This window comes from Melanerpes formicivorus, unplaced genomic scaffold (genome assembly GCF_026170545.1).
Source record: "Melanerpes formicivorus ecotype bairdi unplaced genomic scaffold, bMelFor1.0.p_v2 SCAF_8, whole genome shotgun sequence".
Lineage (NCBI taxonomy): Eukaryota > Metazoa > Chordata > Aves > Piciformes > Picidae > Melanerpes > Melanerpes formicivorus.
Window position 1 is genome coordinate 28434724 of NW_027142360.1, and position 16401 is coordinate 28451124.

The 16401-nt window shown below is 44.1% G+C and overlaps 1 protein-coding gene across 3 annotated transcripts; it reads left to right on the forward strand.

Annotated features, from left to right (window-relative positions):
- Positions 1–143: 143 nt before the first annotated feature.
- On the forward strand, positions 144–14339 carry FGFR1OP2 (FGFR1 oncogene partner 2). 3 transcript variants are annotated; one of them, XM_068142885.1, is made up of 6 exons: positions 144–191; positions 2747–2883; positions 4000–4117; positions 4993–5135; positions 10812–10925; positions 11647–14339. In XM_068142885.1, exons 2-6 carry the CDS (start codon positions 2749–2751, stop codon positions 11782–11784), a joined length of 648 nt encoding a protein of 215 aa, XP_067998986.1. In that variant the 5' UTR covers positions 144–191; positions 2747–2748; the 3' UTR covers positions 11785–14339. The 3 variants fall into 3 exon arrangements, with proteins under 3 accessions (XP_067998986.1, XP_067998985.1, XP_067998984.1); XM_068142884.1 differs by lacking the exon at positions 144–191 and adding an exon at positions 199–357 and having other exon boundaries at positions 11650–14339; XM_068142883.1 differs by lacking the exon at positions 144–191 and adding an exon at positions 200–357.
- Positions 14340–16401: the final 2062 nt, after the last annotated feature.

Here is a 16401-nt window from a genome sequence, read left to right on the forward strand (position 1 = left end):
GGTGATTTACAGGGAAGATGACCAGTAGGGAAGCGAGAAGCAGCAAGAAGCGGAGACACCTTTCTCGCTATAGGTAGGAGCGGCGGCGGTCGCGTGCACGGTGTCCTATCGCGAGAGCCGGGAGAGGCCGGGTGGGGGGGTGGTAAAAGTGTCTTCTCGCGAGAGCAGCGGGCTTTCGCCCGGTGCCGCCGGTATGTAGCGCAGGCGCTGTCGCTTTGTAGCTGCCCTGTCCTGTCGGTTGGTGGGGACACACCTGCCCCGTCCCTTCTCCGCTTCCGTTTACCGGGCCGCCGCCGTTTGCCAGTGGGGCAGGCTGGTCGGGGCTTTACCCCCCCACCCCGGCGCTGCCGGATATGAGTGAGTGGGGTGAGGGGATAAAGGGGTGTTAGCGGTCGGCGCGGGGGGGAGGAGGCAGAGGACGCGCGGGTGTCGTTGCTGCCGGGCGCCCAAGAGACGCGCGGGGAACCCCTGGGTCGTGACGAGGGGGTGCGAGGGAAGAGGAATCGTCCGGCCCCCATACCTCCACAAAGTGCTCCTGGCTGCCGTGAGCCAGGGCAAGTCCTGCCCGCAGGTGCCTCCTGTGTTACGGCAGGTGTCAGTGTCGCGACAGATCTGACTGGCGTGCCCCAGCATCCGTTGTCGCGGTGGCGAGGGTGAGGAGGCAGCTCTCACTCGGGGGAGCTTCCGCCGTTCCCTGCTACCTTCCTCTCCTCGCAAAGGAGTTAACTGTGGAGAGGAAAAAACCGAAGCACTGAGTTACACGGAAATGTGGTTCTCAGTAGGGATGTAAGAGAGAGAGAAAACTAGAGGAAGGCTGTAATTGGGGAAAAATCATTTTTTGTGCTTGTTTATTTTCAAGGACACCCAAATTTGATAATGAGAGCAATTAGTAAATAGCAGGAAGTGACAGGAAGCGAATATGTCGCAGTAACGTTGCATTGTTGGTGGAGTTGTTGCGCTTGCTGCCTGTTGACCCTGTTGTTAATATTGCAGACTAGCAAATAGATTTGCTGCTGGCCAGCTCTTACAGGCTGGAGTTCAGGAATCACAAAGCTTTCCTACTGCAGTCTTCATTCTCGTTAAAAAAAAATCACAGAATGGCAGGGGTTGGAAGGGAGCTTTGCAGATCATCCAGTCAAACCCTGTTGCTAGAGCAGGATCACCTAGAGTAAATTCCAGAGGAACACATCCGTATGGGTTTGGAATGCCTCCACAACTTCTCGGGGCAACCTGGTCCAGGGCTATTCTTACATTCTATAAGAGTTCTTTTAAATCAAATATATTTGATTCACTTGGCTTTCCCTCCTTAATATCCCGTTCAACTCACAGATTTAGAGCTGTTTTGGGATGAGACAAAAGTTTTGGTTTTCTCAGAGCAGCGGGAGCAGCTAATGAAATTGCCAAATTGAAAGCCTGTCGAGAGGGCTAGATCTTGAATGATGTTCTGGATGCACAAGAGCTCTTTGGAGAGAACACCACAAACTGTCTTGCTTAGTGTTCCTGTACCTTAATGGATGAGAGCAAGATACTCCTGCTATGTTTGTAAATCTTTTGAGGGGGATGGTGGAATTTCTGGTGTTTGAAATATCCTTACTTGTGCTTCTACCTAGGACAGTGGGAAAAGGTGAGTTGAGGAAAATATGAGGGTTTCTTTTCAATTTTCTGAAAGATTCTAGGCTATGATTTGTAAAGGTGCCTGGGAAAGTCAGAACATCAAATAGAAACAAATGGGGTTTTCCCCTGTAGCTCAGGAAAGGCTCACTGACCTGTGATGCTTACAGAGAATATTATTTGGCTACAAAATGGATTTAGTTGATTCTTTTAGTACCTTAGAAAGTTTGCTGAAACAAATATGAAGCCTTCTATCGATAAGGCCCATCATTCTCATGAACCTCTATTGTTGCTGTTTGATTGCTGAAGAATTGTCCAAAGGATTTAAGTAGATTTCAGTAGAAAAAATGGAAAGTTTGTTGAAAAAATAAAAACCTGGGACTGAAAATCTGGATATTGAAATTCTGTCAAACCCAAGTATGAAGATAGTCAGTGTAAAGGCCAGTGTTTTGCAAATGCCGGTACATACAAGCATTTTGCAAGTTCAGCGATTCTAGCAGTAGGTAGTTTCTGCTAATAATTGCTGTGTTTTAACTTTCCAGTCTGTTCTTTTTTTCCTCTATGTTGCTGCCTTTCTCTGTTCTGCTGAAGATTACAGCATTGCATCGCATGCAGTGCTGTTTTGTGTTCATTTATCGGCACAAAGTGAAACATGCGGCTTTAGTTTTATGAATTTTCCCTGAGGAGTTTTCTCTACTCCATCAGCGAGAGTTTTTCCTTCTCTACTGTCTTACTCAAAATCCTTGAGCCTACTGTAGTCCTGTGGCATTCTCTTTTTTGCTAGATATATACTTCTCAAATATTTTGAAATATGTTATTTTGTGGTCTTTTTTTCCCCTCTGCTGCTTACAGAAGGACATGCACTGCTTGATTCCCCTGCGCTCCATAGTCCTCCTTTTGCACTAGTCTATAGGTACTCTCCTTACAACACAGTCTGCTTTCATTTTCTTGCTCTGATATGTGGTCTCAACAGCAGTTATAAGGACAGGAAGTGCAGACCTGAAGAGACTCTTAAAATACAGATATATTTTTTTTCTGCTCCTGAAAGACAACAAAATGCCTGGATGTTTCTGAGGGAAAGGTTGTATTCAGCTGCTTTAGACTGAAAAAATAATAATGAATGTCTCCTCTTCAGAAATGAGTTGCACAATTGAAAAGGCCTTGGCAGACGCAAAAGCACTGGTGGAGCGGCTAAGGGAACACGACAACGCAGCGGAAGCGCTTATTGAGCAGACCACAGCTCTTAACAAGCGGGTTGAAGCAATGAAACAGGTTTGTTTTCCAGCTTTGTGTACTTCGTTAAAAGAACAGCTCAGAAACGTGTAATTTACAATAGTTTTTGCGTGCTCCTGTACAATGTGGAATTGCTATGTTATTCAGTTAATACTTTATTACCATACTACGTGTTTTCATTATAGGTTTTGTAATGATCTCCGAATAGGTTGTTTATATATTTGGTTTGATCCTGTGAAGATGTTTTCTCTGTTACTGTAGCAAAATATTGAGAACTAGCATTTATTTGATGGACCCTGGTAGAAATTGGGGTATTGTGTTCCCAACTGCTGTGTGGTGTTATCTGTTGCTCTTCTGTGAAGTGCTCCTTGTATTGTTAATTTCAACATTCACATTTAATCACGCAGAGGCCCTGCCATTCCTTCTTCTGTTCAGAATACTTTATCTTTCACTGTCTCTTTTTCTGTCAAAGCATGCTCTCAGACTTCTTTGTGATTATTTCCATTCTGACATTAAGCTTTATTCAAGGCATGTTGTGTGTGACTTTAGAGAAGTTCTGAAAAAATGTAAAGCTGACTACTGACTTTCCATGTGAGAGTTCATCCTGTCATTTTAATTGAAAATAGGACATGTTAATGGACCTGTAAAATAACAACCCCCGATGTGTGCTTCAGCCCTGTAAAATGAATTACGCAGGGGCTTCAGAACTCCAAGTCAAGAGCATTTGTTGAGAGTCAGGATCCATTCATTCAGGTCCGTGTGACACCCCTACAGCCTTGTGGCTTAAGGTATTGGGAAGCCACTGTTAATATCTAGAGGTTAATACCTCATGGTTTGTCTTTACCACATGTATCAGCTTTAAATGACTTGATGTGAATTTGGCTTTCATTAATTGAAGATTAGATAATGCCCACTACCCACATCTGAGGCATGAATGTTTTTGAAACAAACGTGATGCTTTTGTCTCTCTGAAGGGAAGCATGTTAGCAACACCTTTAGCAGTGGTTTTGTTTTTTTCATACTATTATTTGAAAGCAAGCATTAGCTTGTTGGTTACAGACTTGGACTGACTGTAGAGCTGGTCCTTGGTTACTTGCTGAGTAATGCTTGCTTTTAGTTACTCAAATATTGTTGCGGTTCTGTGCTTTTCCGTAGTACCAAGAAGAAATTCAGGAGCTCAATGAAGTAGCGAGACATCGCCCTCGGTCTACTTTAGTGATGGGTATTCAACAAGAAAACAGACAGATTAGAGAATTGCAACAGGAAAATAAAGGTAAAACGTGATCAGTCTGTCCTTGGAAAGTTCCTGCATGCGCTGCTGGAATCAGTGAGATGTTTTTTACCGTTGATCTAGTCTCAAAAAATTGCTGTAGAAGGAATATTTTTCTTACCTGGATTTGTTAGTTTAACTGATCATAGTGCAGTCTAATAAAGAGCCCTAATGTCCAGCCACCGGGACTAACAGAAATGGAGTTGCAGAAAGTTGCTTTCATAGTCCTCACCAGCGCAGGTGAGGAGAGAAACAGAACTTCATTCTGCAATGTATGTATCTTATTTGGAAATGTGTTTTCCCACTGCTAAAAATAACTCATTTAGGAATAGTCAGGACAGGTTGTAATACAAGTGCAGTGATTGAATTCCTTCTGGAATTCTGTACACCAAGAATACACTGCTCCTCCTGGAATGTCTTAGCTATTCTAACGCTTGTATTCGGCAAAGGATTCCATGATCCTGATTGATTTGTGTTTTACCTCAAGTTATTTGTCCTTTGACTTAGTATATTTTGAACACAAGTGTGTTAACTCTTACATTACCACTATTTACTGCAGATTAAACCAGATGTGTAAACTTCTTTCTGGCTTTTGTACAGTGTTGCTTATACTGTAGCTCCTCAGCTACACTCAGAATGGATTATATCGGCTAAAGGGACTGAACAGGAAGTCAGGTTAACAAAAGCCCCTTCTCACTGAATGAGAATTTTCCCAGGGCAGTCACCACTGAAGACATTTGCAGATCCTATGGAGATTTTATGGTGCAAGGAGAAGGGGATGTTCAATTAAGGGCTTATTTTGGTTTTCTCAAAATGAAGAGCTTTTGCATTTTGTTTCAGTTCTTTTCTGTTAACTGAGCTTGAAATTATGTTGCTAGAACTAAGAACATCTCTTGAAGAGCATCAGTCTGCTTTGGAACTCATAATGAGCAAGTACAGAGAGCAGATGTTTAGATTGCTTATGGCGAGCAAAAAGGACGATCCAAGTATCATAATGAAGTTAAAAGAGCAACATTCTGAGGTAATAACTTCACTTTTATTTTGCCTTTGTGGTTTTTAGTTAACAATTAAGTTACTTTGTAGCAGATCAGTTCAAAGCTTACTTTGTCTCAGTTTCTATATCACTGTACTAACGAGTCCTAATTTTTATAATCCAGCCCATGAAACACAAGCAGACAGCTTGATCAGTGGAGCAAGTCAACCTGACTAGCTTCTAATTTATTTAATCCTTCAACAAGTGGCATTTCCATTGGTCTGTCTACTTAGGTTACTTTTGTTTTGCTGCAGTCTTTAAGACAACTCCCCCTTTACATTTGAGATGCTACAGATCTTAGTGATGTTCAGACGTGTCTGCTGGCTTTAACTTGCGCTAGTGACCCCAAAAAATAGTGAACCTGTGCTCACTGGGGAAAGTAGGAAGAGTAAGCTTTTAAAATTCAATATGCAAATATGGCTTTGTCCCTTTACTATTGTAAATTAAAAAGAATATTTTAAAAGCCTTTTTGAATTCTGAACATCTGAACATACACTTTTCCTGCTTTGGCCCTTGATTCTTTTTCTGTACCAAGTGAGATTGCTGAGCAGCCTGAGATGCTCAAAGTGTTTTGGAAACTAGAAAAACAAAGTGCCATTAAGCAACATTTTTGTGAACTGTTGTGAGCAAGGTATATGTGAGTAATTGGCAACTTCATTGAAAGAATAGTACATATTTTTTCAGTTATAATGCATAGTTTAGTGTGTTTTATGTATTTTCAGGGAAATTCCGTTCTAGGTCACTAACAGACCTAAACAGGAGCTTTCTGATCAACTGTTATACTACATTTTAAATGAAACATAATCACCAGAGAGCAGTGTAACTGTGTAGATAAGCATTACTTTGAAGTGTTTAATAATCTTTGACCTGGACAAACTAAGCCAGCACAGCAGAGATTGGGGCTGCATACTGAGAAAATGCTGTTGAAGAACTCGATGCTTACTTACCTCTGCGAAATCACGTAGTTAGAGCTGTTGGAATCAATGGCATTACTCAGATGAGTAAAAGAAAGTTTGTTGGATGAGAACTACATCTTTAACATAAACTCAGGGCTGTATCCTTCTCAAAAGAGCTTACCTTAGCTTGTAGTACAACATGTCTTACAGCCTTGGGAGAACCAAGAGGAGAGAATAAAGTTATAGCCGTCCTGACATGACCTTTGAAATTTCCTTTAGGAACACTTCTAGGAATTAGAAGTTTGAGGTAAAAATAAATAGACAAATAAATAATCTGCTGTTTAAATAATACTGGTTTAAGGCTTCAGTGTTTTGGTTAAATCTGATCCCACAGGAATGCATGATGAAGAGGATTTATCACCTGGCATTTACAATTTCTGGAATTTCATTATTTATTCTTATCATTAGCCTTCACATGCAGTAAGATAGAACAGTCTTGAAGCAGTTTCTAAATCCTTCTCTCATTGACTAACAAATCCATCACAACTAAGGAATTCATCTGTCATTGTAATTGCTGTTTTCTCAAGTGAAAGCTATTAACCTAATTGCCTGTTTACAATAGGTTATTACAAAATAATTGATCTCTGCAGATCAATAGGCATCTACTTTAAAAAAAAAACAACCAACAAAAAAGGCAATGCTGTTTAGCAGTGTTTTATGCAAGAGAAAAGTGTGTGTTCATAGTAATGGCCCTCTTCTAAGTGTGGCATTTGAATTGTTCTGCTGAAACAGGGGCTGAAAGCGTGTGGCTTTTCCAACCAAAACAATTCTGTGATTCTAAGTTCTACCCTCATGTGACCGTTTGAGGCTGTGCCTTTAAGAAAAGAGACAGTGCTGGGACACTGTGGCTGGATGTTTTGGAATATTAATGAAAACAATCAGATATTCTAAACTAATTTCATTGGTGGATTGGTAGAATGCAGTGTTAAGTTTAGGTGCAGCTGGGACTTTCCTCAGTTTGCTCCTTTCCTTCTCCCTTTCCAGCTTGTCTGCTTCTGGGCTCCCTGCCAGAGTGACCTTGAACAGATAAGCAACTAAGGTCTACTAATATTCTGCTTTATTAATTACTGCTCTTTCTCTCCTTCTAACCCTCTTTGGGGAAAAAGGGGAGAGAAAGGGGGTACAGGGGGGGAACCCTCCTCCTCTGGAGGGAATTTCGTTCCTGTATTATTGTGGGTTTTTTGTTTACTTTGCTGTATATTTCTGTGTATATATTGTAAATACTGTAAATTGTGTGTATATCCTGCATTCCCCAAAATTGCATGTAAATATAGCATTCTCCTTTTGCTTCTCCGGCTGGCTAGCTGTGGGTTTTTTTCCGTCCTCTTTTTTTTTTGGGGGGGGGGGAGAAGGCTAGGCCCTTCTCTCTCAAACCCACCACACCTCACCACCCTCTTGCTGAGCCATAGCTTTGGCAAATGTCAAAGGGGAAAGGATGGAAATGGCTGATGTTGCTTTAGTAAAGAATATTTGTTTGGGTCAAATAACATTTGTCATTCCAAGTGAGGCAGTTCTTTATGGTGGCTTAATAATATCTGGTAGTTTAAGGCCTGTTAGATGTATGAACCTTGAGGCAAACTCACTGTTTAAAGGTAGGATTTAACTTTAGTCCTTACTGTTCTTTGTTTCAGTCCTACCATTCTGCTTTCCCCAGTATTGGCTAGGAATTATTGTGAATTTTGTCCAGAGGTCAGGTCACACTTGGATAGGCTGCTGTGTCAGTAGAGTTGGATTAAGCGGCATGTTGAGGAAGAGGAAATGGAAAAATAAAAGCTTCTGGAAATACAATGGAAATATTTGGCTTAGCTGTACAGCAAGGCATGTTAAAGGCATAGGCTCCTGATCTGTTGGTGGACTGTGGCCAGTGAGAAAACAAATCATCACCTGAACCAACAAGATCCAGGTAGGAGATCACTTCTCTGCAAAATCCAGCTTCCTTGCAAAGGCTGTTTTGCCTGTGTCATCTCACCCCTGATAGTGGCACAGAACAAAAGCAAACCAAACTCCTCTTTTTTTTTCTTCCCCTGTGAATCTTCCAGCGAGATACGGTGGTTATTTATTGATAGTATGGAAGTATCCTACTGGTTGTAGTGATGGACACACAGAAGTCAGGCAGGACACTCAAGTTTTTCTTAAAACTCAACAAGGACAAAGACCTCTGAAGTCAAGGCCCCAGATGAGCTGTGGATTCATTCAGAATGTGGTAGTGTGAAGATTTAATCCTCCCACCACATAAAGCACAGCTACCTCAGTCGGAGAAGTGAATGAGAAGCTGTATTTTACAAGCAGAATGAAATGCAGTGAATGTATACAGAATATACAGTATTTACAGCCTGTACACAAATATACAGGAAAGAATGCAACACAGAAAAACCCTCCTGAGGAGAATCCCGCCTTGGGTTCCCCCCAGAACCCCTCTCCCACTTCCTCCCCTTTCGCCTACTAGTTAATTGGGTGGAAAAGGAGAAAGAGAAAGAAAAGGGTATTAAGGGAAAAAATGCTAGTTCAAAGCAGTTGTTAAGAAAGTTAGTTTTCTTATCAGTTTCACTCCTAGGTCAGTTGCATGCAGGCTGGCCAAGAATGAGAGAAAGACACTAACTAAGAAACAGAACTAACTGAGAGAAAGGAATGTGAGGGATATATTGCTATGGTAGTCTCGCATCTGACCAATGAAATTCCTTTAGACTTCTCTTCGTTTTCCTTTTTACACCAAAACATTCAGCTAGAGAACTCTGCAGCTATCTTTCTTAAAGGCACAGGCTAACCTGTCACACAGAAGTATCTAAAAAAGAGCAAGGGACAGACATGTAAGTGACATCAGAGATGACATAGCAAGGATGACCACTTTACCTGTTTTTTTTCAGGAGATAAATGCCTGCCATGTGCTGGTACAGCTTTGAAACAAATGGGAAGAATGTCACATTCCCTGCTATTTAGTCTTTCTGATACCCAAGATGATACACATCAGTTCCTGAAGCACAGCAAGGTCTTGCCAGAGCAAGCACATGGCTAACTTGCAGCTGTTTGCAGAACAAGGAGGGCAGTAATATTAGCATCTTTTGATGTAAAATTCAAATAAAAAAGACAGCTGTATGGCAACCCAGGTTTATTGCACTGCACAGGACAATAGTGGCTGCTCATGCTGTAAAGCTCTAGAGAGGGCAACCTGATCTAGTGGAGGCTGTCCCTGCTCATTGCAGGGGTGTTGGACTAGATGACCTTTGGAGCTCCCTTCCAACCCAAACCATTCTCTGATTGTTTGCTGGAATTTGGGTGTGTGTTCACATTTTCAAGAAGAGAAAATGGGATGACCCAGGGAATTATAGGCCAGTCAGTCTCACCTCTGTGCCTGGTAAGATCATGGAGCAGATCCTCCAGGGAGGCACTGCTGGGGCAGAAGAATAACGAAGAGGTGATTTGGCACAATCAGCACAGGTTTACCAAGGGCAAATCCTGCCTGAGAAACCTGGTGGCCTTCTGCGACGAGGTCACAACACCAATAGATGAAGGCTGAGCAACTGATGCCATTGACCTGGACCTGAGCAAAGCCTGTCCTGCACCACATCCCGGTCTCCAAGCTGGTGCAGGATGGGTTCCATGGATAGAATGCTCAGTGGATACAGAACTGGCTTGATGGCTGTACCCAGAGAGTGGCTGTCCATGGAGGCCAGTGACAAGTGGAGTCCCTCAGGGATCAGTCCTGGGAACATCTTTGTGGGTGCCATGGACAGTGGCATTGAGGCACCCTCAGCAAGTTTGCTGACGACACCAAGCTGTGTGGTGCAGTGGACATGCTGGAGGGAAGGGATCCATCCAGAGGGACCTGGACAGGCTGCAGAGCTGGGCCCATGACAACCTCATGAGGTTTAGCAAGACCAAATGCAAGGTTCTGGGTTGGGGCAATCCCAAGCACTGATATAGGCTGGGCAGGGACTGGCTGGAGAGCAGCCCTGAAGAAAAGGATCTGGGGCTGCTGGTGGAGGAGAAGCTCAAAATGAGCTCTCAATGTGCACTTGCAGCCCAGAAAACAAATCACATCCTGGGCTGCATCAAGAGAAGCATAGCCAGCAGGTCAAGGGAGGTGATTCTCCCGCTCTGTTCCACTCTGGTGAGACCCCACCTGGAGCTCTGTGTCCAGTTCTGGAGCCTCTGTTACAGGAAGGATCTGTGGTGCTGGAAGGTGCCCAGAGAAGGGCCATGAGGATGATCAGAGGGCTGGAGCACCTCTGCTCTGAAGACAGACTGAGAGAGTTCGCGCTCTACAGTCTGGAGAAGAGAAGGCTCTGAGGAGACCTAATTGTGGCCTTCCAGTATCTGAAGGGGGCTACAAGAAAGCTGGGGGTTACTTTTTAGGGTGTCAGGGAGTGATAGGACCGGGGGGATGGAGCAAAACTAGAAGTGGGGAGATTCAGATTGGATGTTAGGAAGAAGTTCTTCCCGATGGGGGGGGTGAGATACTGGCACAGGTTGCCCAGGGAGGTGGTGAAGGCCAGGCTGGATGTGGCTGTGGGCAACCTGCTCTAGTGTGAGGTGTCCCTGCCTGTGGCAGGGAGGTTGGAACCAGATGATCCTTGAGGTCCCTTCCAACCCTGACAATTCTATGATTTATGATTTTTCAGTGGCACAGCAGTTCCAATGCTTCGTGTGTTTTTAATAATGCAGAAAATCTATTAACTTAAGCTGCCCTCATTTCATTTCTGTGTCTTAGGAGCTGCAAGTGCATGTGGACCAAATCACAGAAATGGCAGCAGTAATGAGAAAAGCCATTGAAATCGACGACAAGCATGGCTGCAAGGAGCAGGAGCGCATCCTTCAGCTGGAGGTAAGTGCACAGTCAGCCCAGCAATGGCACAAACAGCAAGGGAGCAAATGTTACCGCAGCTGCCTCTGCTCGGTTACGGTATAAGGCACTCCCACTGGTGTTCTCTTACGCTTTCCTCCTTGGAGGTCTCTACTATTTTTCCCACTGTAGCTTGCTCTCAAGGCTTGGATCACCAGAAATCAGGGATTTGCATTTATATACTGCCTTAAGCTTTCTCTTTTGAAGGTTCTGTGAGTGTAGCAAAAATCTAGGAAATAAGACAAATTCATCCTAGTAAGACTCTAGGATGCAAATAATACTACCCATACCTTTGCCTTTTAAACATCATTAATTTTTATACTTCTGGTTTGCCTTTAGGGTGATTTTTTTTCAGTTGCTTGGCATTGGAGAAACAGCACTATTGCTCTTGAAGTGCAATCAAAGCAATTCATTATGGGACAGGGTGTGTGGAAGGAGGAGGAGATTTTATGAAATGCAGCATTTGAACTTAATTACCCTCTTCTTACCTGTCTTTGTGGTTTGAGTATTTTTATTGATGCTTGGTGGCCAGGTGAGCATGAAGCTGCTTTTTGGTTTTACAAGACAGCATGACACTACCTGAGTGCAAATCAGTGAGTTTTCCCTTAGCCATCTCTTTGGAGCAGAGGGGAGGCTGTCAATGCAGTCATCCTGACTTCTTTCCGGAGTTCTGTTATATACCTTTTTCTTTCTTTGGTTACAGCAGGAAAACAAAGGCTTGAGAGAAATTCTTCAGATAACTAGAGAATCATTCCTGAACCTCAAGAAAGAGGACGCATCAGAGACCACATCTCTGTCAGGGTTAGTAACGAGCAGTGATCTGAGCCTGAGGAAAAGCTGAAGACTATGGAAGTCAATTGCACACTTCACAAATGGAGTTTCAGGGGTCACTTGTCAAGCACTTGTTACTGAATAGGGCACCAGCAAGCTCATGCATCTTAAGCTCCAGTTTAGTGGCTTTTATACTCTGTAAAATAAAACTGGTCTTCTACAAAAACTTTAGTGACAGATTAATTGCCATAGATCTAAATTCAGTTGGAAATGGATTAATGCACTTACCAAAGTTATTTTTACATGAGGTAATTTTACAGACAAAAGACAAGATTTCCTGTTATTTACATAAATTGTTGCTCATACAAAATTTTAGTGCACCTGTAATATAAAGGTGAAATTTAAAGTCTTCCCCCCTGGCTAATGAGCTGTAACTTATGTTTATGCTTTGTGCATGACCCACGTTTAATTTTTTTTTCTTTTAGTGTGTTTTTTGATACTCATTTTGCAACAAGGCTGTTTAAAGGAAAGGGTACATAGAGGGCATAAAACTAGAGGGTTTCTGTTACTTAGGCACAGTGTATTCTGTCCTGTATAAAGCTGATTGTTTAAACAGCACATAAGCAATGCTTCTGCACTTGTTTGGTATTTGGAGTTGTTTGGGTTTTAAACTGAAGATGACTCTTAGATTTATGTATACTTAAGAGTAGTTTCAAAACATGGAAAGAACTGCTCCCACTTTATTGCTCTCTGGAACGCAGGTAGCACAGTGTAACTCTGCCTTAGCTTTTACCAGAGAAAATCAGGCTCACTTCTCTGTAAGTAAGAAGCCACATTAATCCCATCTATTCCCTGATTTCCTGCCCAAAATTCCTGACTGAGACCTAGCAATTTCAAAGCACTCAAAGAGCAGCAGCAGAGGGGTAGTTGGAGGGAGGGGGGCAGAAAGGCAGGCAGGAAGGAAGGACAACAGTTGTCAGTCTGCATGCCTGCAATCAATGCTCTCTGAATTTTTCTATCTTTAGTACTAGTCATCAGGAAGGTTATTAGGTCAGTTTCAGATATGTATAATGTTTGCATAAGGGAAAGCTTCAGTGTTCAACAGCTTCAGACAAACAGGCTGCTCACTGTAGTCCTTGGGGAAGCAGAGGGAATTGGCTTTCCTGGATCACACAGCTCACACCGTGTACAGATAGGACAGGCAGCGTGCCTTGCAGCAAAGAGGGGCCAAAAGCACATTTAGCCTTTTTTTGGGTCAGATTACGACTTCTTAGTCAAGGCAGCAAGAACCTAGTATTGATGTGTATCATCACTTCTTGTCTAGCATGTTTACATGTTCTTCACCTGGGAAAACAGAGTGCGCCTTCAGCCACAGCAAACTCTAGTTCTGCAAAGGCCACCCGCAGCTGAATATTTTGTCTGTTTACCTAGCAAAATGAGTCGACCTCCCATTCTGAAACAAGCCATCATTTGGTTAGATTTGATTGTCACTTGCAATAGTGCAAAATGAATGAAGCACCATGTACCTCCTAGTGTGTCAGTTTTAAATACAACTTGTTTTGACTCAGCATAGTTTCTGTGGGCTCAGGGTGAACACACCACAGGTCTAAGGGTGAATTTCCCTTCCCAGTGAACCTCTTTGAGGGAGAGAAGAATTTTTGTTCTGTTACTCTTAGTTGGTGCCATATTGCTTTTAAGAAGGAAAAAAACATTAGAAGTGGTGGTGTGAAAGGAGTGAACAGCAGCGATACTAAATGCCAGTTTTCAGTTAGTCCATGTGACAGGCAATGCAGGTGAGAGAGCAGACTCCAACAAACCAAACTCTGCAAAGCTCCATACCATGTTTTGGAAATGGAGAACCTGCTACTTCTCTTTCCAGAGCACTCTGTCTTGTTTCTAGGCTTAAGAATCTATTGAGGACTTTCTTGACTTTCTTTACCATTTGCAACCCTCCTAAACATCCAGGGTGGGAATTCTTTGGGGAACATTTCAGTTCGATCACAAAATACTCTTGTCTGCTGTTACTGTCTGTAAAACTTTGCCAGTGCTTCTGAAATTAGAGTTTTGTGTTTCTACTGTAGCTTGCAAGCTGGTGACTTCTCGGGAGCACCACTGTGTTTTTCATGGAATGTTTTGATGCCGCAGACTTAGAAGAAATGTGGGGTTCAGGTGATGAAGTTACTCTCTTTAGAAGTGTCTGTTCAGCCATAGACTGATCTCAGAGGCATTTACATCCATTTAATGCTGAGTGCAGTTTCATGGCTGACTGTCTGTTTACCTTTCAAATCTAGCCTCTGGAGCTGTACAACAGAGAAGGGTTGCTAGTCTGTGGCAGCTCTTTCAGGTTGCTCTATTACAAAATAATGCTTGATTGGTGTTTATTTTTGTAAATTAAAAAAAAATACTTAATTTATCTACTGCCAGCCCTCACGTTTGATATGTCTCCCTTTCATTCCTCTGCCCTGATCACTCTAGGGTTTTAAAGAACCTTCACTGTGTGTGGAGTGTCTATTTTTCACTGCATATCTGTTATTTTTGTAATGCAAATGGCTCGAGGAGGATTTGTGGCTAGAATTGTGTACTGTACAGTAAACTTATTTTATCAATAAAGCTTACTGAAAATAAGGGTGTCTTCATGATGACAGCAGAGTACAGAGCCGCAGGTGAGCCTTGGTAGCAGCAGGTAAGAAAAGCCAACGGTCTTTTGCCATTTACTGAGCTCATAAAGATACTTTAAGGCAGCCAGGCCAATTTCTGGGGCTTTTATTCATGTTGCTGGATAACTAAATGTAAAAATCCTCTGTCAAGTCTTCACTTTACCATGGAAAACTGGTAAATGCTACTACAGAGGCAGCCCTCAGATCATACAGTCATAGAACTGTTTTGGTTGGACAAGAGCTGTAAGACCATCCAGTCTAACCATTCTCCAACTGCCCGGTCTGCTGCTGAACTGCACTCCTCAGCACCACATCTCTGCCTCTTTGAAACATCTCCAGGGATGGGGATTCAACCACCTCCATGGGCAGCCTGTGCCAGGCTCTGAAAACCCTTGCAGGGAAGAAGTTTCTTCTGATTTTCAACCTAAGCCCCTCCTGGAGCAGCTTGGGGCTGTTTCCTCTCCTCCTGTCACATGTTAGTAGGGAGAAGAGACCGAACCTCACCTGGCTCCAGTAGAATACAGTACAATAGAATAGACGAGGTTGGAAGAGATGTTCAAGATCATTGCGTCCAACCTATCATCCAACACCACCTAATCAACTAAACCATGGCACCAAGCACCCTATCCAGTCTCCTCCTGAACACCTCCAGTGATGGTGACTCCACCACCTCCCTGGGCAGCCCATTCCAATAGGCAATCACTCTGTGTAGAATTTCTTCTTAACCTCCAGCCTAAACCTCCCCTGGCACAGCTTGAGACTGTGCCCTCTTGTTCTGGTGCTGGTTGCCCGGGAAAAGAGACCAGCCCCCACCTGTATACAACCTCCCTTCAGGTAGTGGTAGAGAGCAATAAGGTCTCCCCGGAGCCTCCTCTTCTCTAGGCTAAGCAACTGCAGCTCCCTCAGTCTCTCCTCATAGGACTTGTGGTCCAAACCCCTCATTAGCTTTGTTGTCCTTCTCTGGGCACCTTCCAGCAAGTCAACATCTTTCCATCTAATCTTGCCCCCTTGGTTTAGCCCATCAGTTTTCATGTTCTCTTCATCTATTAGTAGCAGAAGAAAGGGCCCCTTGATTCCAGTATTTCTTGCTGTAGTTCAGAGGTAGAGTTGGCTTTCCCTCTGACCTTTTACACTTTTACTTTGTGTTAAGTGGAACCCAAAACTGAATAGGATACTTTGTGTAAAGCTTGAGCAGCCCTTAACTTTCGAATTATTATACTGCATGCACTACTGCTTTGCAACATTCACAGGACTGTGGTGGTGTCAGATAGTTCACTTGCACTTAGCTCCTCAGGGGCCAGGCCTTCCTTTGGGCTGATAGTCTTGGCCAAAGCTGCAATGTTCAGTCCTTGCTGTGAAAGGCAGGAGGTGCTGGCTGGGCAGTTTGCTTTATTTTGTGCCTTTTTGGGGGTGAATCAAAGGGAGTGGGGGGATTGTGGGTGGGCTGGTTCTGCCACGTGGGGCAGGGGGCTGCTGCAGCAGAGGAGCAGGTGAGCGAGGGCTGGGGGCCCCCCCCTAAAGTGCTGAAAATTCTCCGAGGGGACCACACTATCTGTAAAAGTGTAAGTACTGGGGTGAGGCGAGGCGGAGGCAAACCTCTGGTTTGCAGCTGGAGAGGGAGGGCTTGGAGTGACTGGTGCGTAAGAAAGCTTTGGAAACGACCCCTGTCTGCCCTCTCTGCTTCTAAAAGGCTTTTAGCGTCGGAAAATAAAACCCACGTGGGGGCCCGGCTGCTGCCCACGCCCAGGGAGGTGCTCAGTGCTGCCACCGGGTGTGTAACGGCCGGCAGTGCAGCCGTGCCGCGGCGTGTGTCGCCCCGGGGGAGCTCAATGCTGCCACCCGGTGTGTAATGGCCGGCAGTGCAGCCGTGCCGCGGCGTGTGCCGCCCCGTGGGAGCTCAATGCTGCCACCCGGTGTGTAACGGCCGGCAGTGCAGCCGTGCCGCGGCGTGTGCCGCCCCGTGGGAGCTCAATGCTGACACCCGGTGTGTAACGGCCGGCAGTGCAGCCGTGCCGCGGCGTGTGCCGCCC